This window comes from Filicampus tigris, chromosome 20 (genome assembly GCF_054856515.1).
Source record: "Filicampus tigris isolate MCC_2025a chromosome 20, RoL_Ftig_1.0, whole genome shotgun sequence".
Classification (NCBI taxonomy): Eukaryota; Metazoa; Chordata; class Actinopteri; order Syngnathiformes; family Syngnathidae; genus Filicampus; species Filicampus tigris.
Window position 1 is genome coordinate 7,730,474 of NC_141236.1, and position 23,719 is coordinate 7,754,192.

The 23,719-nt window shown below is 42.5% G+C and overlaps 2 protein-coding genes across 5 annotated transcripts; one reads left to right on the plus strand and one right to left on the minus strand.

The window, feature by feature from the left end:
- Positions 1-1,179: 1,179 nt before the first annotated feature.
- On the minus strand, positions 1,180-19,154 carry LOC147128125 (bromo adjacent homology domain-containing 1 protein). Of its 3 annotated transcripts, none has more exons than XM_086019196.1 (7): positions 18,668-19,154; positions 9,014-10,618; positions 7,668-7,993; positions 7,429-7,588; positions 7,255-7,334; positions 6,801-6,892; positions 1,180-6,504 (listed from the first exon to the last, which is right to left on the minus strand). In XM_086019196.1, the coding sequence occupies exons 2-7, from the start codon at positions 10,596-10,598 to the stop codon at positions 6,309-6,311; spliced, it is 2,439 nt and encodes an 812-aa protein (XP_085875322.1). In that variant the 5' UTR covers positions 10,599-10,618; positions 18,668-19,154; the 3' UTR covers positions 1,180-6,308. The 3 variants fall into 3 exon arrangements, with proteins under 3 accessions (XP_085875322.1, XP_085875324.1, XP_085875323.1); XM_086019198.1 differs by lacking the exon at positions 18,668-19,154 and adding an exon at positions 14,020-14,069; XM_086019197.1 differs by lacking the exon at positions 18,668-19,154 and adding an exon at positions 13,970-14,025.
- ora6 (olfactory receptor class A related 6) lies at positions 17,112-23,314 on the plus strand. Of its 2 annotated transcripts, XM_086019200.1 has the most exons (4): positions 17,130-17,186; positions 17,273-17,421; positions 17,588-17,649; positions 18,256-23,314. In XM_086019200.1, the coding sequence occupies exon 4, from the start codon at positions 21,740-21,742 to the stop codon at positions 22,679-22,681; it is 942 nt and encodes a 313-aa protein (XP_085875326.1). In that variant the 5' UTR covers positions 17,130-17,186; positions 17,273-17,421; positions 17,588-17,649; positions 18,256-21,739; the 3' UTR covers positions 22,682-23,314. The 2 variants fall into 2 exon arrangements, with proteins under 2 accessions (XP_085875325.1, XP_085875326.1); XM_086019199.1 differs by having other exon boundaries at positions 17,112-17,421.
- Positions 23,315-23,719: the final 405 nt, after the last annotated feature.

A 23,719-nucleotide genomic window follows, 5' to 3' on the forward strand; every position in this document is an offset into this window, starting at 1 on the left:
CTTCCCTTTTGCACTCAAACGCCATCGAGAACATGGGGAGGAAAAAAAAAAAACCTACAACAGCCATAGAGAGCCTTTTCTCCCGATCAGGGGCCATTTTAGTTGTATGCTATAAGGTTTTTGCTGAACCTTAAAAACTCTCTCACGGGGAGACATTGTGCATTATTTTCCCAAAACTGTTTCCAGATGTTTTATCAACATGTCTGTGACAAAGGTTAGGATTCAGATTATATACTGTTACTCTCCATGACGCTACAATACGTATCCACCTACGCGAACGAGGCTAGTTTAAAAAAAAATGAAAGAATGAATTTTGTAAAATGTTTAATTCTATACGAACAGAATTAAACATTTTACAAAATTCATTCTTTAATCCTGTTCGTATATATATATATATATATATATATAATATATATATATATAAACGAACAGAATTAAACATTTGACAAAATTCATTCTTTCATTTTTTTTCAAACTAGCCTCGTTTAATCTATCTATATATATATATATTGATAGAGAGAGAGAGAGAGGGAGAAGTGTCAAATTACAGTATTAATTGCGATTAATTAACTACAGTCAGTCAGTTATAGCGTTTGTTTTTAATCACATTAATCTAATTTTTAATCTCTAACTTTACTGTTTCTTTCTCTATGATGATGAGATCCATCTTAATGCATGGGGCTTGTGCTTGAGTTGTTGGTGGTGTAAAAAAACAATGGTCAGTGTCAGACCCTGAAGTGGACTCTGATTGGCTGCCATTGTGTTTGTCATAACCTGATAGGCTCCTATTGTAAGTGGGAGGGCAAGTTCAGGAGCAGGGAGAAGACGTGAAAATGGAGAGTTGTTGCTTGAAAGTGGCTCTAAATCTTCTGCCACTGTAACTGATCAGGTCATGGACCTACAAACCTGGTGTTGTATTTTAAAGACAGGCAGATAAAAAAAACAATTACATGGTTGCCTAATTTCACACTTGATGGGAGGCAGGCATTCCAGACAATTTTCCATAATATGTCCCTTCATTAAGACATTAATTATCTGTAATGGAGACATGTTTTTTCATAATTCAAAACAGTTTTCATGTAGAGGCTTGATTAAGTCCTCAGATCAGTCAAATTAATGAAAAAATATGATCCAATTTTTAAAGAATTATATATTGGAAAGGACACTCAGACACAGAAATTTCACAAAGAACTTCATTAAAATGTATAAATATTCTTTCAATGCAACATTAAAATCAGTAGGGATGTTACATTAATTCAAGAGCTCTTCCAGGGTGCGACAGAAAAAGTGACAATAATATCCGATAGACACGTCTCTACTGCAAAAATATCTAAACATTTTTTTTGTTCATTTTTATACCCAGTTCGCTTCAAGGCTTTTCTCAAATATATCAAAATATACGTCCACGAGAAGCATCGGTGCGGACCGCTGTCTGCTTTCGTTCTGACTCACAACACTTCCTGTGTGACATGACAAAAAACATGTCTAATCTCTCATCCTCTCAGCTGCTTTGCCACACAAGTGTTACAAGATGGCGGCTGTGAAATGAGAGAGTGGGCTGGGGTGAGGTATGAGACTTCTTTTTGGCTTCCGACACTTTAAGGGAGAACAATTGAATCGACATATGGATGAATATTTGTTTAAATTTAAACATTTAATTAAATTTAAGAATTTTCTTCAGAGTTATTGTGTGTTTTGTTTTTAAATGTTTTATTCATGAAAGTTTGCCACTTGAGCGTAAAACCACGACAGATTAGCAACCGTAAACCCTGTAAAGTGAATTCAGAGAGTTGTTTCCAAATACAATTCACTTTTAAAGATAATTGCTGAAAACATATGCATAGACTCACAACTACATAGTACTTCATTCTGGATTTCAGCTTTCCTGAATTGTTGGGTGAGACGCTAAAATGGCGTCACATGACACACTTTAGAATCGGAATGAGTCGGCTCTCCTAAGAACTTGAGCGCCTTCATTCAAACAGCGGTTATACGGCGTAATTGCTACATGCCGTTAGCTAGCTAGCTACGTTATACCTATTGCCTACACCCCAAAAAATACATCTTCCCTTCAAATAAACCGCTGCTGTGACCACTTTAGAGCGCCTCGTTGTCAGCTGTGAATGTGCGCACTTTTACGCAGAGAAATGGAGAATAGTGATGATGGGGGATTTTTTTTTTTTTTTTTTTTAAATCCGACTTGACAGCCGGATATATTGTATATTTGTGTCTGACACATTCTGTATAGGAATGAGACACTATACGGAGTGGCATCTGAATTTCCAGGTTATAGAAGTGGTATTTGATTGACAGTTGCGGAGCGTGGTTTCAGCACATTCAGCGGATACGCCAACACTGTTTGACAGTGGAGAGAATGGCTTGCTTTTTCATGAATTTGAAGCAATATTTTATGTACTTGGTATAGTTTGTCAATCAAATTCGACAGGTTTGTTCATAAGATTTTCAATGGTGTAGTAAAATTTACAGACATTTAATTTCACCTTACAGGGACTTTCAACGAATAAAACAAAACACATTTGTGGAATCTTGCACCTGCCAAAGGGCCATAAGAACATGCCGATGAGTATACTGATTGTTTTTTTTTTTGTTTTTTTTTTTTTAATGGCTGACATACCCACCGACTTCATTGAGGCAGAGCATCTGTTAAAGCGGAGGCCTATTATTGAAAATGTGTGTGTGTGTGGGGGGGACTTTTTCACTTTACCATACAAATTAAAAGAACAATTTCAATAAATTTCCATCCATCAAAGCAGATCATCAATTTCACAAAGCATGCCCCCTAATAAGTTAAATTGACCATTTAAGTACTTTATACAGTTGAATCCATTTAAATAGCCTTACCTTAAATATATAATTAATACAGATCTTGCAAAAATACTACACTATGTGTCTATTCAAACAGTGCTTGGGTTAAATATGTACATTTAGGTTTTTTTTTAAAGTTTTTTTTTATAAGGGCAATTTAACATGTTAATTTAACAGAAAATGTAAATCAAATTCAATACAATTAAGTTGTTTTACACCCCAGAGGGGAAAATAAAAAAAGTCATCTAAAAATATATTGCTTGTGCTATCAAAGAAAAGTAACTTCAAATATTCCAAATTAATTAGGGCTTCATCGGGATCAATACGACACATGATCAAGCTCTGATTGGGGCCCCCCAACGTACAACAATGGCTTTCTCTTTTATGCATAAATAGTTGTATACATATATATTCATAAGGAATGGCTTCAGTCGTATAACACTGCAACACTAATTCTACTCAACCTCTTCACAAGTCAAGTCACGGATAATATTTTTGTTTATATTGACAAAAGCAGACATCTTTACGACTTCTTTCTTCCTGCCCCACCACAATAACATATTTAGGAATTATTTAGTGCAATTTTAACAAGGCTTTCTAACCAGATGCTAAAGCTAAAAAACAGTGGGCGTTCAGACAAAACCAATTGAACCATTGGCTGGACCTTTTCCATCATCGAATTTGTCACTGGGTTATCACTTTGAAAAATGAAAATGAATAAAATGAGTAAAAATGAAGCCGTGTGAGTAAATTGAGATGACATCATCATTTCACTCTATATAGCCTGCAGGATACATTCTGTGAAATTTCTGTTTGGTAGTGTGTCGTGCCTTGGCTCTACAGGTGGGGAAACACTGCATTACTATGTGCTGCCGGACACTGCGTGATGTTTGCGAATCCGACAAAGACCTGCCCATTGCAAAAAATGACAGTTGGCCACTCAACCCTGCACATTGAGCAATTTAGCAGAAGGACGCCTTGTGATGTGAACTGTGCGAGCCTGTTTCACCTTCTGAGGCGCCTCATACCATACAGTATGTTGTTCCGTATCACTTTTTTTTTTTAATCCATAAAAAGATGGAGTGCCAGTCAAGGAAGATGTATTATTGTAAAACACAATACGTGTACTATAGCCAATATACTGCATTTCTAGCGCTTAGCAGCATCATGGTGGGCTCGCTCGCTTGTTGTTGTTTTTTTTCACCGGTGTGAAAGCTTCTGTGCATTTTGATTGGCTATAATATTTTACGATGTCTCTACATTGTGCAACTGCGATTCAAATTTTGGCCAAAAAGTGGCCGAGTTGGGGCCACTTGCTAAATCTGCACACTGTGCAAATGTTGAGTGGAGTTCCATCGCATCACTCAGTGTGTGGTAGACCTAAGCTCTTTCACTGTTGTACCCTTTAAAAAAAAAAAAAGAAAAAAAGAAACCCAGGAGATGGTAGTTGAAGCTAGAGAAACGGACTTTGGTCTGACATGTTGTAGATTGTGTTGAGCGACATTCCGAAAAAAAAAAAGATAAAAACAACTGTCAGAGTGAGCGGCACCGAGAAATTGGCTTCCTGTAAAAAGCTGCTTTTGTTTGGTTTGATTGCCTGAAAGCCTCTCTGGAAAGAGAAAAAAAACACACACACATATCACTCACACATTCCCACATTATCCACACTGACAACACTTGCATACTCACACACACGCCAACTGTCCATTATCTCCTCCTTCAGTGGAGGTTCAGTGTTGGAACCTTAGCCAGTGGCTTACAAATGGAGCAAACGTGGTGCTAAGGTGCTTTAGGGGAGACATGTAAGAGACAGTCGCCCAGATCAGCCTGGTGTTCAGCATGCCTGGCAGGCAAAGGGGGATGGCGGAGGGGGGAGGAAGCAGAAAAATCTGATTTGATGGAAGCAGAAAATACAAGCGAGCTGACCGAGACGTTGTACAATGATTTGACTGTAACCTCTTCAGCCGGCAAAAGGGCTCTGTGCTTCGCTTCGCCTTTTCACACACGCACCATAATTCCTTCAGGGCCATGGTGACCATGGTGGTAAAAAAAAAACAAAAAACAAAAAAAAACAGCACTTTTGGGCCACTTAAATGCTGCGAATTGAAAATACTATTTTGTTAAACCCCTGACAGTTACAGGGCCTTAGACTTGGCATCACATTTTGCCCCCTGGTGGCAGAATGTTTCATTCATTAGTATCACAACACCACGAAATCACCGCAACGGCAATGTTGTCGCTGCAACAACAAAGTCAGGAATTCTGCAGGAATGACAACGCCGCCACTGCACGCAATTCCTAAGTCACTATCACATGCAACGTTGCAATCGACGTCGGCAATGTCACAACTCCGCATTGCAACAACGCCTATATCAGGAACGTCAACGCAACGGCAACATCTGCAACGTCGTAGCAACAACATCAGCAATGTTAGCAATGTCGCTGTAGCGTAAACGGTGACGCCGCACATTAGAGTTGCAATGGCAAAGTCGCTGCAACGCCAATGTTGCCAGGATGTTCACATCTGTCATGACTAGGCATGGGCCGGTCACCAGTTTCAAGGTCTTTCAAAACCACTAAAACATCCGTTATAAGAGCTGTTTTTTGCAAAGTGACATCACTCCTCCCACCCCCAATGTTGGTGTGAGCATCCCAACGACTTTTCCAGTAGTCGAAAAAGCTCGGTAGAGGTACCACGGCTTGGTAGAGGAAGGATATGCTAAATCTGCTCATGAAAAGTGGCTACAAGCAATACTGCCAATAGGATATCACATTTACACCACCCATTACTCTTTGACAAATCCGCGGTACCGTTGATATATTGAAATATCACCACCTTGACATAAACGTTTACAACCGGCTACAAGAGTTAGCGTGTCTAAAATTGTTGAAATAAGTACATCAGCTTCGCTACCGAAGCAGCTAACTAGCATGGCTAACATCAGTTCATTTCCACTTTGACGTTAAGTCAGTAAGCGAAGAGTAGCAGAAAAGTAGCTACTCTTTTGCTGAGGAATAAATACTTTTACTGTCAGACTACATTTTGATTCCTTTTAGAAAAAAAAACATTTTGACTAATGTACCTATGAAGCGTGTTAAATGGAAAAACGTTTTTTTTTTACCCAAACGCTTCAAAATAATACATTCTACAGCTGTAGAATGTATTGCAATACCAATATGGGCAAGACAGTGAACTCTAATTTGTTCCCAGTGGGCCTTGTGGCACATTGCATGGGCTCCCATTCAATGGTGTATGAGTATGTGCGTGAATGGGTGAATGTGAGCCTCTGTGAAGCACTTTGGGCACTGTGACGGTGTAGTTAAAGCGCTATATAAGTGCACTATAGTCACCATTTTGCGATATTTTGGATATCATACCATCAGAATCTGATACTGACCTATGCCTAGAAATGACAATGTCACAGGAAAGACAACATTGTCGGCACACAGAATGCCACCACGCAATGTCGCCGATTCCCTTTCTACTGCAGGTTCTTGAGTATGCGTCCGTAGCGGAAGTCGTAGACGTGTCGGCAGAGGTAGACCAGCTCGGGGTCCACATCTGTGGGCACACAGCGGTGGGAGGGCGGGGCAAAATCCGGGCAGCAGGGCACCACGCTGCTGACGCCGCCGCTGGGTAGGGCGCCTTCGGAACGACGCTTCATCAAGGCACAATATCTACATGCACAAAAACAAACACATGTGATCATAACCTTCTCAGGTTCGATATGTGCACAAATGTATCGGGACAGCCTCATTCGAATTGGTGCATATGGTACTTGTTTTGTGCACTGGGGACAAAGATAAGCTTACACCAAACAAGTGCCGCAAAATTAGAAGCATACAATTATCCATCATGTTTTGATTTCAGATGTAAATTAAGATTTGGGGGGTCTACGCCAAACTTTCGCTTGACTTCAAATTCTACTTTTGTCCATATTGAGACTCATCAGGATATCATTGTTGTCCCTCACCTACAGTACTGGGCTAGCGGGAGGACGTAGCATCTGTCTTCAATGCAGGCTACGCTGTTCTCATCCTGATGTCGAGAGGCAAATATCTCGTTCTGGAAAGGAGAAATAGCTTTAATTCCTTTTTTTTTTTGCACCGTTTTGTTTTGAGGATGTTTGTTGACTTAAATAGTTGTCTTTGGCTGGACTGATGATAACGTCCCCTGTCACCTTGTGTGGTGGCATCACAATACAGAAAAGGCCAAAGAAAAGGCAAATTTATGTAGATCGCAGATTCCCAAGGAGTAACAAAACCAACAAAGATCCAATGACATTCAGGTGTGAACATAGTCGCTGTGTCTAAAAGACATTAAAAAGTAATTCTCCTGCGTGACTTTAACAATCACTACCATAGTGTACCAAAAATTGTGGCCCAGTGATGTTGCTGCTGTTATAGTAGAAGAAGTAGTAATCTCACCTCGCAGTGTGCGCTGGGGTCTCGGCCTCCTTGTGTGTGCTCTGGTCGGTAGTACCAGAAAAGACTCATCATCAGCTCCCCTAAGGCGACCAACAATAACGCACATACACACGACATATGTCAGCAATCTTGACACTCCATCCATCCATCCATCCATCTTGGACCACTGCGTACCGGTTTTGGGATCCTCCCACAGGGCTGATATCTTGGCCACGTAAGGCAGGGACTTCTTCCTGGGGCCCGAGCGCAGGAGCACCGTGTCTCGGACGCGGATCACCTCGCCGTCCCTCTCCACGCCCTCATAACACTGCCTGAGCGCCGTCTCGTCCTCCCCCTGGCATCACAAAAATAGAAATTGTCGTTCCTCTATTGCCCCCAAGAGAATATTACCTCTTTGTTTTGTTTTATCTCACCGCAATGAAAACCTCCTTCTCCGAGGGGACCCCCACCGGCCGCCATCCGTTGGTGGCACGTCTGCGGCAGATTCGCTTTTGTTGCGGGGGCTGAGGTCCGGCACTTTGGTCTCCGTGGGAGGCGCCGGACGGATGGTTGACAGCCGCTTTTAGCCGGGCCCGGGGTGGCAGATGATGCTGCTCTCGGCCCGACAGTGGGGTGAGCAGGTGGGGGTTAGTAGTCTGGGTGGAAGTGGGCGTGCTGGATAAAGGGCAGTTGGAGAGAGGCAAGGATGGCGGCACCAGAATGGAGGGGTTGTGGTCATCTTGAGGGGAGGAGTAAGTCTCTGGAAAACAGGGAAGATGGCAGTGTCACACATTTGAAAACCACTATTAAACTGATGGCTGAAAAATGAGACATATTACGCATTATTCTTGTCTTAACATATTTACATTATTATAGAATCTCTCTCATGGGAGTTGGCTCGCACAAGGCCATTCTGTAGCCTTGTTGTGTGTAACTTGATCGTAAAACTTACACCCTCGGGATTGTCGCTTTGAATGTGCAGTTGACTGCGTTGATAGTATTTGAAATATCATTATTGTGACACCAAATTAGAACCAAGGTTTGTCAGGATAAATGCGCTTTGGGGCTTTCAAGTTTTAAAGCGGAAGTCAACGCAACAATGTTTTTTCAAGAAAATATTCTATGCAAGCCCACTAGTTGAAACAGGGCATTCTAATACATATTGCGTTTGTGGAATAAGTGTTAATCCACTCGTTTTCAGCCATCTCCGGGGGCGGCCATTTTGTCTTCTGTCGCCTGAAAATGACATCACAACTGCTCACAACGACCAATCACAGCTCAGATTCAGAAAACAGGACAGCTGTGATTGGTCATTGTGAGCAGTTGTGATGTCATTTTCAGTCGACAGAAGACAAAATGGCCGCCCCCAGAGATGGCTAAAAACAAGTGCATTTTGCTGCTTATCTTATATTCCACAAACGCAAAATTAATCAGAATGCCGTGTTTCAACTAGTGGGCCTGCTGGGAACAAATTCTTGAAAAAAATATGTTTGGGTTGACTTCCGCTTTAAGGGGTTGGAGCTAGCTGAGGCAATGCCAAGGTCGGGGGCTAATTGACAATGGAGTCCTTGAAATGACCAAATGCTGTGGTTCTCGTGTAGTTTCTGACAACATATATTTGTGGTAAAATTTATCAGGGGAGATCTAAATCTGAGCCATAAGCTACAGTTTGTAGACTGCGGGAGATCAGATGATTAAAAACACCTTGTCTGCAACAAATTAATAACTAGCATAGCATTGGATGAATCAGCTCTGCGGCTTAAGTTTGGTTCCGACAAACCTGTTTTGATGCCATGCGAGCATCCGGTACACCCTGCGTTGAAAGAGCACCCCCTGCTGGTGACGGGGGGCATGGCCCTGCAGGTGTAGCTGCCCATCCCGCAGGCGTTGCCGTAACATGGCGACGCCACAGAGTTGCAGCAGGTCGGGTGAGGCATGCCTGAGGTGTGGGTGACGCGGGGGCCGGACAGCGGCTTGGAACCCATCATCCGGTTGGGGCACAAGGCAGGTGGCGCAAAGTTCAGAGGCCGCGGGGCGAGCGTGGCCGACGTCGCCGTGTGAGGCGGCGGCGGCGGGTGTGGGGCGATGTGGACGTAGTAACATAGGCAGGGGTGGGGGCTGAGGGCGAGGGCCGGGTGGGAGTGCGTGAGGGACGGCGCGGTCACCAGGCACTCGCGTTTGACGGGCGAGCCGCCCGAGCCCATGGAGTCTCGGTCGCCCGACTCAGGGTGGCCCAGGAAGAAGGCCAGGCGGTGGCAGTACTCCACGGAGCCCTCAGGGGGGCAGCAGTAGCAGGGGCTCAGCTCAGTTTCCAGCTGTTCTTCCTTCACGTTTTTGAGGGAGTAGCCTAACATGCTGCGGGACTGGTAGCCTGGCTTGGCCAGGGCGTGGGTGCCAGACTCCCACTCCACTTTGGGCTCAAAGTCGGCCTTCTCCTTGCAGGCTGCGCAGCAACAGTGCATGGGAGAGCCCTTCACGGGAGCCTCTTTCTGCTTTTGAGACCGCTCTTTGTGTTTAACTCTGGCGGGCTGTTTTTGAGACTGGATCTGGGCAGGAGTCTTGCAGTCTGACATTGTAGTAGCGGTGGATACAGTTTTAACTCGCTGTTTGGACACAGCAGACGAGCTGGTCAACTTCAATAGTGCGGCAGCATTGAGGCCGGCCAGTCGCCTCGGTGTCGGCACATCCAGGATTTGCAAACTTAAGGCCCGGTTATCGTCTACTCTGGCGGGTCTGGCTTTTTTGACCTTCTTGGAGTTTTGGCCAAATTTGTGGGACAAAGAGGGTTTAGAGACAGCCCCTCCAGTGGCTTTTGGAGGTGCCTCTTCATCCGGGGAACCGGCTCCGTTGACGGGTTCCTCCTGGTGTCTTTTGGCCAACTTGGCGGCCAGTTGGAGGTCGGTGGCTCTTTCCAGGAGCAGAGTGTTGACGGCCTCAGCGTTGAGCGAGGCCATGCGTCGCTTGCGGGGTTGCGAGACGTGAGCGCTTAGAAGCATTGATTTGACTTTTGATGCCAACTTGGCCTCGCCGAGCTTTCCTTTTCTGGACTTGGCTTTGAGAGATCTCTCTTCAGCTTTCTTTCTGATGCCTTCCTCCAACCGTGTGAGGAGGACATGGCAGCTAAGGCCCTCTCCAAGCCTGCCTCGCAGAGGATACAATTTCCTGTCCCACTTCTTTTCCTCCGCTTTATTCGCCCTCTTGTCTTTCATCGCCTTGTCATTTTTCTCTCGCCGGATGGCCTCGCCAATCTTCTTCGTCCGGCCGAAGCGGAGGGCGCGCTCAGCGTGGTCCCCGCCCATGGTGGCGCCGTGTGGCCGCAGAGGATGGCGGTCCCAGCGGGAACCTTTCTGCCTGGTGTGGGTCATCACATGCTTCTGGAGGCAGCCTGGAAGAGACAGCATGACAGGGAAGTGGTCAAAACTGAGGAGAATGGCATTCTTCTTCTGGCTCATTTATGCTCTATGTAGAGCGGCGGACACACAAGACGCTAAACGGGCCAAAACTAATCGTTTTCAAATTCTTTTGTGTATGACAAGAAAGCAACCCGGTGGAAGGCAATCATAGATTGAATTGTTTTGAACAGTGCCAAAGAAATGGTCGCCACTCGCCATGTATACGTTTCAAAAGCAGTGATTTATCCACGTTGGAAACCTTTGACACAACTGCGCAACCACGGATGCCTTTTTTTGCCCCGTTCATTAATGTGCATTGTCCTAAAAAATAAATGAATAAATAAAGACACGCAGACACTATGTCTTACAAAGAAGAATATTAACATTTATTTATTGCAACTTAACATGGTACATGTTTCTTCTGTACCAAATGGTGTCTATATTTTTTTTTATTAAATAGATTGTTCAATGGGGAAAAAAAATATATTTACACAAATATTTCAAAGAAGGTCATTTTATAGCTGTAATTTTAATACAGTGATACCACTGTACTGTATTTTTGCTCACAGTTATCATATTGTCAGAATCTAATATCGGCCCATGTCACTACTACTTTGCAGAGGTCGTGTGACCTCACTTGTACAGCTCCATATAAGAAAAGAGTTTGAGAGTAAACACATATTTTGAAGTTATCTGTAAAGAATTGTATTTCTATGGAAGTTGAAATAGGCAGATACCAATGGGGATAAAAAAATAAAATCCCCCACGGCCTTGAGGTGCTGAACAGACTTTACAAATAACCACCTTCTTCTCAATAAGAACATAATTACTAACATGCTAATATGTATCATGGCATTAGCGTTGGCCAATTCCCACTGCCCAAGTTGAGTGATACAGCAGATGTTAAATGGGTGAGGCAATGGGCCAAAGCGGCGCTTCGGAACAGGACTGATGTTAATCGTGGCATCGAGTCGTGACCGTTAACATTATCCTTACGCACTTTTCTCGTTCCTGATTTAAATGCACAGCATCCAAATAAGTGAGGGCTGACAAGAGCCTCTGATTGATTTGAAACACATCTGACTCATCACTTAGAGATTAATAATGATGTGTGAGTGTGGTTTCACCTCACCACCACAAAACCAAATTATTGAAATTAAATCCAGTCAACAAACAAAAGTCATCATCATTCTTTATGTGTCAAAAACAGAAATGAATCAACGTCAAAACCCGAGCGTGCGAAAAAGACAATGAGGTTCTGCGCCACAAGCTTGAGGAAATGACTCACTAAGATGATCGGGAACATCATTAAAGAATAGCATCCTTACATATTAAATTGAGTCACAGTGCCGCATCGAGACAAAAGTATTGGGACGTGCCTCTTTGCCATCTATCCATTTTCTATAGCGCTCATCCTCATGAGGATACATTTACAAACAAATCTCTGAACTCACTTTACAGGGTCTTTAAGAAAATGTGTATTTTAATGATCTCCCTTTCAACCTCCTTACTTGAGACAGCGGAGGCCAGCTAATCGAGGCCTACCGAGCTGCGTCAGGCGGCATTAGCAGCACAAGACACAGCTGACAGTCGCGGTGGTGACAGCGTGAAAGAAAGGAAACCCACGTGTAGATGTGATTCCACAAATAGATGAGGGAACGGACACCAGAGTTAATGACAACCCAGGAGGGAAGATGCTTTGTAGTAATAACACTAAAAAGTTAGTTTTGGTCTTGATGGTGACTATTTGACTCTGGAATTGATATGTTTTCTTTTTACATGATTTCTAAATGGATTGACAAAGCATGCACTCTAAACTAGGGCTGAATGATTTTGAAAAATAGCAAACACAAGCAATTATGTCTATATGTCTGTATCACAACAAACAATATCAGATTTATTATACATGAATGTTTCGCTCTTGTAGGTAAGGCTTACTGTTCACTAAAATAAAGGCAAATGAATCATGAATTAATACATATAGTTTATTGATCCATTTAATTAGAGTTGTTAAATTTCTAAGCACTTTGACTTGCAGTCTTTTAAGCGTTCACTACGACAACTTAAAAAAATCCTGCTAAATATTGTGATTTCATTTTGAATTTGATTCATTGTTAGCCGTACTACAATTTAATTCAAGAAAACCATTAGGTACACCTGGACAATCTTACAGCATCCAGTACAACACAAGAATTCAGCCACCACAAACTATAATAAATCTCACTCTTTGATTGACACTATCAGTATTGTTTTATATTAATTCAACAATGTGCATTGTTACTGCAGCAAACTGACAGCTCAATATTTGGAACCTTGCTTTGCCAACTTAGGCAAGAAAATGATTTGAAACAGCTCTGCAGGTCATGTGCACGGGGAGCTTTTTTGTTTGAGCTGTTTTCAAGTGTGAGGTGGAATGAGTTTTCAAGAATGACTCACAAATCTTCCTTTTTTTTTTTTTAATAATTTACATCACATCACACTGTTTTCATTATTATGAGACGTACACCTCTACTGGGCCTATTTGAATGGAAGAACATTTTATTCAGCTCCAGTAAGTGACTCAGTAAACTGCAGTAATATTAGTCTTTTTTGCAGGGAATGGACAATATATGCTTGTTTCTGTCTGTGTTGCTGCACAATTTCTATTCAAATATATTTTAATTATTTACTCGACCGTATACTACATTATTTTCAGTTTTTTCTCTGTCTGGATGCATATTGTAGGAGCATGCATGTTCTCACACTACACTTAGGAGTAACACTGAAGGCAGTGCTGTATGTCATCCAATGACACAAACGGATAGCTAGAAAGACAGATAGACAGCCAGCCAGCGTTTGGCGTGTTCGAGGTTCTGAGAGAGAGAGAAAAAAAGCTTGGAAAGAATTCCAAGTTTTGCCCCCCCCACCCCCACACCACCCCACACACAAACACACTTGAATGCACCACAGGCAATCCATATTTACTTTAAATGCATTCACACAGCCATACGTGCATGCATGTATGTGACGGAAGGATGGGATACAGTAAAGCCTGACGTAGCTTGCCCATGTGAATAGGCTCTAAATATGGGCTGGGGGAGGGAGGTGAGGTTAGAGGAGTGTATGTGCGTGTGTGTTTCGCTACGCGGACAGAAGCAAAATTAAAGACACCCCCTCCCTCCTTCCCGATCCGATCATATTTTCAAACCGGATTTCTCATTAACGACACGGCGGCGGACACGATCGAGCGCTTCGCCCACCGAGCCGACAGCTCCGGCAGATTCCCTCGCTGCCCCCCCCCCCCCTTACCCCCTCGGTAAATTAAAAAAAAGGCATTTTCAACAAATTCTCTTCTGTTTTCTCACCGTCCGATCGGAACAAGTTGGCGACGACCGCGATCGAGGCGACAACTTACCGCCGCACTTCCTGCTGCTCGCCGGAGGGGAGGGAAGGGTGGAGGCGGGGGGGGGGGGGGGGGTGCGACGTTGAGAGAGCGTGCGCCGGGGAGCGACGCGAGGGAGCCGGACTGGTGCGATGATGGCACGGCCCCCCGAACTGAGAGAGCTGTTGAAGTGTGGAGGTGCTCGGTGGCGCTGTGAACGCGTGCGCGTGGACGACTGTCTGCTCGAGTGTTTTTCTTCCTGGTTGGGTGTTGAAGAAAACTATCCTAATTGACACCGGTTTGTTTTCCCCCAAATTAACGGGCAAAATATAGTATGTTTATTCAAAAGATTGTTGTTGTTGTCATAACCATAGAAAACATTGTTAAATATTAATGTTGTGACAGTGTAACGCCAGTTTTGTAGCTTTTCACTTTAACAAGCAAAAATAGCCAGCAAAATTTATCAGGTCTATTTTAAAAAGCATTGTTGTTATTGTCGTCGCTATACAAATATTCTGAGATAAATATGTTTACGGGGGATTTTCAAAAAGCCAACACAATCTTACCAATTTAATGGCTTTACCTCCCAATAATCTGGCAAAAGATAGCAGGTTTATTTAAAAATGACTCTTTTGAGCAAGTTGGAAGCATACAAAACATGCTTAGGTAATTAATCATTTACACAACGCGAACTCAATCCAAATTGAGACTGGTTTTTTTTTTGTATTCCTGCCAATTATAATAACTGTCCAAATTTAGCAGGTTTGTTCAAAACAAAACATTGTCAGGTTCTAACTGCACAAAACATGGTTGTATATGAATGACAATTTTAATTGGAATTTGTAATTTCCAAAGATAACTGAATCCGACACCAATGTGTGGCTCTCCCCAATTGACAGGCAAAAGTGAATCTGGATATATTTTTTTTATTTTTTGCGTTTGTAACCACACAAAGCATGCTTGGATAAATAATGTGATGTGGTGGAATTTCAACAATGCAAACTTAATTCAAATTGAGACCAAATGCGTGGTGAATCAGCAGCTATATTAAAATGGGAGGTGGCTCGCATTGCCATCGTAGCCACACTAAAAATGGTTTGACATCAAAATATTGATATTGGAATTCCCAAAAAGTAAACTGAATCTGAAATGAAACCAACTTGTATTTTTTGGGGGGGTCTTGGTATGACTGGGTGCTAAAAGGCAAAACAATGTCATAGCGCCACCTATGACAGTGTGACCAAACGTGACGACTAGTGGAACAAATAATGGAGTGTTTTGTACAGTGACAAAATCAATAATCAATACTGGCTCTTTTTACCACAAGATGACCCAATCACTTCTACTATTACAATACTGACTAATCACTCATCATCATCATCATCATCATCATCATCATTTCTCAACCATGCCAAAGCTCTACAAGCAATGTTTTAAGTACCAATTTAACATTTACTGTAAAAAAGTGGGTTATATTGCTTTTACAGCAACATTGATCAGAAAAATTAAGGCAAATGTAATAAAGTGAAAAGGATAACCCAAGTGAGACCAGAAGATGAGCTCAGTTCCAAGATGTTTCTGTGGGTGTTCTCTTGTTTTGGCTACAGACTAATCACATGGTCGGCAGCTACGAGGCTGCCAAAAACATTCCATCTTTGCAAGGAAACTAAAATTAAAAATTCAAACATAAAAATAAAAAACAAAACGGATATGATACAATTTCTTGAATAGCGATCATCCTGCTAATACAACACAAATGAGTTCTTGGGTGCCAGTCATCCATTTAAGAGAAATAAATGACAAAATCATCTAATGTCATAGACGTTTCTAACTGTGGAGCCTGTTGCTAACCAAAACAGCAGCGCCCACCGGTACTGCAGTACATATCATCTGTCTCAAATGGATTAAATTAAAGATTATTTTACAGTACAGAGGCCTGGTCCCTATCTGCTGCAAATGGTGGAGGTCCACTGTATTTTGATATAATGAAGACTGAGTACAACGGCGTCTGTTAATGGCCAGCCCATCACTCACTCGTTCACCAACTCATTAGTGTTCTACACTGGCAGAGGTCCACTGATAATTGCTCTGGCTCAATTATAAGTATTGCTTATTAAGCTTAATATAGCAGGTGCCACCAATTAAAATGCTGGCATGTGACATTTATGACTCTTTAGTAGAGGGGAGGTGGGGTGGGGTTGGGCCCAAAGACTCACTTTGGCAAGTTGGTAATGTAAAAACTAGATATATAATTTCTTCACCCACCTGGGCGGTATCTCCTTCAAACTCGGGTCAAGTCAGGCGAGTGTATAATTTTTCTTGGAAAGCAAATTTTGTTGTTTTTTGGGGTGGGGCTGGAATAGAATAATTGCATTTTCATCCATTTCGGTAGGGAAAGAGAATTTCAGAGTGTTTTGACAAGGAATGAATGAAACCCACTAGACACCACTGTACATGTAAAAACATTTGACTATTTTTTTGTTGTTTACAATACACTGATTAAGTATTTGATGAAATAAATGAATCGAGAAATTTGAATGAAAACGACTAAATTACAGCTAGAAATATTACAGGACGCTTGATGATGTGAATGCTCTGTGGGCTGAATTTACGATCATCTCATATTTAATTATGAGCTTAAAAGGGGATCTGTATGCATAAAAAAAATCCGTATGTAGGTTTTACATTTATAGGAGAGATTTTCTATCATCACCTTGTAAATAGAGGCAAGTGAATCATGTCATCCCCCCACCATAAAAAACACCTAGAGCACTGTATGCACTCACCATCTGATTTATCAGTGATGTCATGATGCCATCATCCCCCTTGTGAGCTCATTGCACTCATGACCTAATTGTCAACACTGAGCGTTTATGGGGTAGGGATCATGGCAATTCATTTAGTCTATAATTAAACTCATACGCACGTACACAGGCTCTATACATATCAGAACATTAAAAATACTCAACGGGGGTCTCATACTGTTTGTTGCATGTTGTCATAGCACCCGTCTACCTGTGACTGTACTGTTGCACTTTAATGCGAGTGTACGTTGTGTTTATGTTCCCACCAAGCCCCCGGCCCCCAATTAGTCACACGCTGGGAGCAAAATGCAGCCCAAAAGTTAAAAAAAAAAAAAAAAAAAAAAAGGCTCCGGACATCATGGAAATAAAGCGTCATATGACGTTAAGTCACTGCCGGTAAGGAGTCCATTCAGGAACGTCATTACTGAACGACCAATCACAGCTCACCTGTTTTCTGCGTTTGGTCATTTGACATTTGCAAGCTGAGCCGTGATTGAGCATTACCTGAGCCCTGAGCACCTGCGATGTCCTTTTCAACCAACAGCAAGTGGCAAAATGGCTACACCCTGAGGTGGATAAAAACAGGTGGATTTTGCTGCTTCATTCATATTCCATAAACGAAATATTAAAGGTAAAGTTTACAGGGACTTAACTCCTACACTGGAAAGTTCCAATGTTTTTCTGTTTCCAACACTTGATACTTGAGTTTTACAGCATGCATATACATTTTTTTGTACATTTACTACATGGTTCTGATGTTTTTTTCCCCTGCTTTTGTACCCTTTGTTGACACTCAGGTTTTACAGCTTACAACATACGTTTTCCTTTTTTGGTCCTGGAAAGGATACAAGTTCAAATAGTAAGTCCCATTATAGCTCAAATTACTATGATCTTATTTGTCTCGGTTCAAATGTTTTTCCATTTTTCTACCATTGACACTTGACTTTAACAGCTTAGTTCATTTTTTGCTTCTGGAAGGGTGCGAGAAGTCTAATAATTAGTCCTATTGTATCTTCAAGCTTGACTCGAATACTGCTGGGTTCCAATATTGCTTCCGTTTTGTAGTGTTTACAATTCAGTTTTACAGCATACCAGTACATTTTTGGTCCTGCAAAAAGGCACAATAAATCCAATCATGTAGCTCAAACAGCATAAATGGATTTCTAGAGAGAGATTTCCAATGTGACCATCCACCCCCTCCAAACACATGAACCCCCCCACCACCACCACAGCACCTGGATCATTTTTGGTCCTGTAAAAAGTCAAATGACATGAACGCTTATTCAGCTGGGTTCCGATGTCCAATTTTTTTTGTACATTTACAAGGTTTTTTTGTGTTTTTGACACTTAACGTACCTTTTTGCATATGGTGAATTCAATAATGAGGTGTGAGTGCCATAAATTCTGTTTGGCAGGATTGCACTGTTTTGTCCATTTCTATACCCTTGACACTTGACTTTTACAGCACAACGGTACCTTTTTTGGCCAAGTGAAAGGTACAATAATCCAATAATTATTCCTGTGGGCTATACTCTACTATAGACTCCCGCTGCATTTCCGACAGCGTTTTATGGGATTGCACGGACTAATTAGCCTCATTTCGCTCTATTACTACATTGTTTGCTTTGCACTTTACCGGTGGAGGAAAATGTGTGTGTCAAGCTGCTGCTGCTGCTGCTGCTGCTGCTGGTGCTGGTGGGGGTGCACTGGGATAACAAACAAGTCCTAGACTACCACTCCCTGGGAATCTCCTTCCCCACCACGACTTGTAATTCATATTATGAATAATATAACAGGATTATGCGTCTGAAAACGACCTCGAGACATGACTTTGTTCAGAGGCCCTCGACGAGAGGGGATAATACCGGAGGACTTACCGCGATGGAGTTGAGCCTCGCAGCCGTTTCAAGCTCACTGGTGCGGGGGTCCAGTCGGCCGGGGGCACCGCTTCCCAATAGTCCGATCCAACGAGCCCTCTTCGCGATCCCTCGCTCTCTCGATCTTTCGACCGATCGTTCCAACTCCGTTTTAAAAACGGCTCGGAGCTCCGGTCACTAGCGCCTCCACCACTTCCACCTCCCCGGAACCGCGAGCCCTGCTCGGCCAGCTCGACTTGCTTGTAGCCGCTACACGGAGCCGAGTGCACGGAGATTCTCGCTTGGCGCAGCCGCCTCCGGTCAGCGTGCAGAACAACAGCCCAGGCGGCAATCAGCGAAACAAACGAGGCTCGACCGGAATCCGAATGGAAAAGTCTTCAGGCTGCTAATGTTTAAAAAAGAAGCGGAGGTGAAGAAGGGACGTCTACATCCTACTCGCGCGCGCTGTCGGAGCATGTGATGGCAGCATGGTGAGCCTTTTAAAGGGGTATCCACGCGTCACTATATACCGTGGGGCAGGCGCACGTCGCGCACGCACGCGTAGTACACGTATGTGCGACCCACCCTGGTAACTTTGCAGGAGGGGCCCACTGTGACGTCACTGGACACGAGCACCTGTGTACTGTACTTTGGCCACCTGAGTGCCTATTGCGTTAAATTAAGCCTCCGGTCCCTTACTCGCCTTTTATTTGTGTTAAATTGGGGTGAAATAAGGTGTGTGTGTGTGTGTGTGTTGTGTTTAATACATTCCGTGGCCATGCTCCTAACTCAAAACACACGTATCTCATCAATCATCTTTCCCTATTGAAATGAATGGAAATGTTATTAATCCGTTCCAGCCCCTCCAAAAAATAACAACAAAAATTGTCATAACTTGTGACTGCCTTGGCCACCTGACAGTAGTGTAAAACAGACAGACAGACAGACAGACACACACATACTGTTCATTGAGATGTCCCAACTCCTCTCATCTTATCAGGGGATAAAGAACACATGACTGAGTGCTAGTATATTTCTCTCTACATGTGTTGTTGCACCATTTGTGTTCAGTCTGTTGCTTAAAAGGTTATAGCCAGAGCTGGTCATTTTACGACAAATTGAGCGTCCATTATTCGTCATCCGTCTGCAGCGTGAGTAACTTTCCACCTTTTTTTCCTGAGGTAAAAAAAACTGTATATACTATAGGCCGAGAACCATAAAAATAAGAAGAAAGAAAAAAAAAGCTTACATTCACTAATTTTATTTCTCCAGGTTCTTGATTGATTGAATGGCAAAAATACCCATCGCCAACCTTTTACCCATTTACTGCCAGTCTATGGCTTATCCTTAATCACACTCTCTCTCACACTCACACGCACACACGCATGCACACAGTGGGATTCCCCATTAAGCTGATTCAGGATGCAGGGAGTTCAGTTGTGCTAACGAATAGATGATGTGGTAGCAGAGGAAAAGGAGACAAGATGAAACATGAACTAGTCCTCGGTCAACATCACAAGACCCCTGTGTCCCATTATGGCTTCTCCACTGTTTGGCTCATCATTCAGATTTCACATGATTCACCACTAAGGTCCAACACAATTTGTTCCTCCTCTAATTTGTTTGGATTTAAAAAAAACACCCCTCCCCAGAAAAGCACAGATATAATCTGCTGCCGTACTCTTACAAGCGTTAAAAAAAAATACTATAAGAACATAAAAAATCTGTCTAGCTAAACCTTCTGTTATCTTTACAGGCCTTTAAATGTGCCTTCTTTTGCATTGTGTCACCAAAATACGTATAACAATGAAATAGTCTCGCATAACTTTTTAAATAGTGTTGCAAAACAAAACAATGCCTCAAAACCTAAGCAAAAGCCAAATGTCCAAATTCCAATCTACAAAAAAAACATATTAGGCCTAATTACACTATAGTATAGGGTAGTATGAGACTTGGTGCAAGCACAACTAAGCCTTGACTGCCATCTTGTGGTTAATGATGATATTACAACTTAAAACTATACAGTGGAAATTTGCTTTTTGTGGGGGATAGGAACCGGGCTGGCCCACAAATAGTGAAAATCCACACAAAAATAAAAAAATTCTTGGTAAACCGAAAAAAAATCAACCAAAAATGCGGTAAACCTCCAATACATATTTTCCAATACATATTTTCGACAAAAAAACTAAACAAAAAATTTAAAACATATATTGGAAAAAAGATGAAACATGATGTTTATAATCACCTCAAACAAATTTTTAATTAAAGATAAAATTAAAATTTATCAAAGGGCCTCTCAGAGTGTATGCGGGCCGCCAGTTGCCCACCCCTGATTTAAACTAATGTAGTAAAATCAAATCTACAGTAAATGCTTGCATGAAAAAAACGACTAGGTCATGAATATAAAACAATCCAGCGAAAAATAAGAACTTTGGCGCTAAGTGAGTATGGCTTCTTGCGCCATGTGACCACATATTTTTGTGCCACTGTGAAAACCAATTAATTGCGCGCTATTTCTAATCCCAACCTTTGTAAACCAAGGATGCCCTGTATTGTATATTGCAGTGCAATGATTGGTATGAATGAATGAATGAATGGTTTCATCTGGCATAAAGCATAAAGGCTGATAAACTACATACAGCCTTCCCGTGGACATAAAGAGCTTTTGATGTGTGTTGTTGTGTGTTTAATCATCAGGTTGCAGCTACTGACTGGTGACAGCACAAAACAAATACATGAAAGGATTGATTACAAAACTGAGCGGCAAACTGTTGTTGTAAATATGCATTTGTAGATGTCAGCCAGAAAAAAAAAAAAACATCCAAACAACATGTCACCGCCCTAAATCGAACCCGAATGGAGCTCTCGTCTCTGGGTGACGCTTTTGAAAAGCTCAGAGGTGAACATTTAATGACGCCCAGCCTTCAAATGTTTCCAGCGTGCTTTTTGTTTTGCCGTTTTTATAATGAGCACAGCCAGTCCGCCAATCGGCAAGCTCCGGGCATCTCTGAGGACTCCATAACAACAGTGTTTGTTTTCGGATAGATAGAGGTGGATTCTTTCAAAACCGCACAACGATCTCGCTTAACTTCAATGATGCTCGAATTTTCTTTCCACCTCCTGGCTTTTAGAGTCTTCATTTCTTGCGCGGGCCTTGTGGGCAATGTCTTTCTCATTTTCTCCATCATTCAGACCAGGGTCTCCTCAGTCAAGACGTTTGAGTTGTTTCTTCTGGGACTGGCCTCGGCCAACCTGGAGGAGATTGTCATCGTCAACGTCTATGACATTGTCATTGTTCAGAGGTCCTATGCCGTCTCGAGCAGGTGGCTGTGCCGCTCGCTGAAATTCTTGACGGTGTTGGGGGAAATCAGCAGCATCCTCTTCACCGTCCTCATCAGCATCTACCGCTACAAGAAGCTCAGAAATGGCGACAAGAGGGCCCACCTTCCTATCTACTTGGATAACATCCGTGCCGCTTGGATGGCAATTCGGCTTTGCGTTGGTATCTCCATCCTCTTGAGTGCCCCCATTTTTGTCATGAACTTGCAAGGCCCGGCAGGCAATCTCATGGGGAACCATACGTGGAACCACACGGGATGCCCGCCGGACTTCTTTCTTTGCAGCAACGACCACTGTCCGACGGTTAACCGCGTTTACAAGTACACCTTCATCCTGCTGTGCTACCTGCTGCCTCTGGCTGTCGTCACGCTTACAAGTTGCCTGATCGTCGGCGTGTTGCTCAGACCGAGGACCACGGTGAATCCCGTCGCCAGCGTAAGTGGCTCGACCCAGATTGAGAGAAGGCGTAAAGTTCGAGGGCTCCGACGGAGCACCATTGCAATCCTGGCGGCAATGGTGTTGTTTCAGGTTGACTGGTCCCTCTACTTGGTTTTCCAAATGACTTTCAATGCCACTGACTTTCCACTTTGGGCAGAACTGGAGTTCTTTATTTCAACATCCTACACGTCCATTAGTCCATACGTGTTTGGGATAGGTAAAAGGTTGTTCACCATCAAGAACTTCTGCAAAAAGTAGTGTCTTTGCTCTTGTGTCATTGAAACTGTCATGAAAAAACTGCCAACCCAATGTTTGCATTCCGGGACAGTCGTTAAGCTCCACACTGACCCAAATTGTGAAAAGTGAATATAAATTCCTCTATTAAAATGTAATCTATAAATACAAACAGATGAAATGTGGCTTCATCAAAATTTATTGAGTGTTAGCATACTGTAATCCTGCTCATTAAAAACTAAATCAAAGGCTACAAAACAATAAACAACTAAAACATCAACTTCACCACATTTGAATCCTGGTGGCGATGGTGTTGTTCCAACTTCGCTGGACTATGTATCCGACTTTTAACCCCATGGATTTTGACTTCTGGGAGGAACTCAAGTGCTTTATATCCTTGTCCTACATATTCATACGAGTACGTGATTGGGTTTGAAAATAGCTTAATCTCTGTCAAGAACTTTCGTAAAGGGTTGCCTCATTTCTAGACTTTGTCCTTCAGCAGACTGTCAATAAAAAACCCTGAAGGATCTAAATTTTTACATTTAAAAAAAATGTATTTTATTCATCGATATTGATTGTGTACTATACGTTGGAAATTGATTGTGCAATGTCAAATGCAACTGGCAATGCAGTTCAGTTCAACGCAAATGTCAAGACAGCATTTATACAGCTTGATCCTCCTTCCGTTTCAATAAAAAGGGTACATTACAATCATTCAGGCCCCTTGTGAAGGTTTATTGCAGGGTTTTGGTATCACACAATCATTCATTTTATCTGCCTCATAAATATTAAAGTGGCTGCATGTCGTAGTGATAAAATGACTTTGTTAGTTCCACGGTTCAGGAGTTGAGAGGAAACACCACATTGTCCGTACAAAATTGTTCCAAACCATTTTTGTTCTTATTATTTGAATTTCATATTTTAGTTCTTTTTGGCAGATGCGCCAAACCACTGTTTGTACATAAAACTTCCTGAAATCAGCTTTGAGACCTACCTTTGGCCCACTTTTTCACCCACCTTCTCACGTCAATATTTTTGTACTTTTGCTGTAAAACCTTT

What these genes read in the sequence shown, in the direction of transcription:
- LOC147128125 (XM_086019196.1), bottom strand. Translation starts at nt 10,598, where the DNA reads ATGACCCACACCAGGCAGAAAGGTTCCCGCTGGGACCGCCATCCTCTG. An exon ending in CTCGCATGGCATCAAAACAG is followed by an intron (nt 7,994 to 9,013) that starts GTTTGTCGGAAC and finishes CCTGTTTTCCAG; the next exon opens with AGACTTACTCCTCCCCTCAA. An exon ending in ACCCCAGCGCACACTGCGAG is followed by an intron (nt 6,893 to 7,254) that starts GTGAGATTACTA and finishes TCTCCTTTCCAG; the next exon opens with AACGAGATATTTGCCTCTCG.
- ora6 (XM_086019199.1), top strand. Translation starts at nt 21,740, where the DNA reads ATGATGCTCGAATTTTCTTTCCACCTCCTGGCTTTTAGAGTCTTCATT.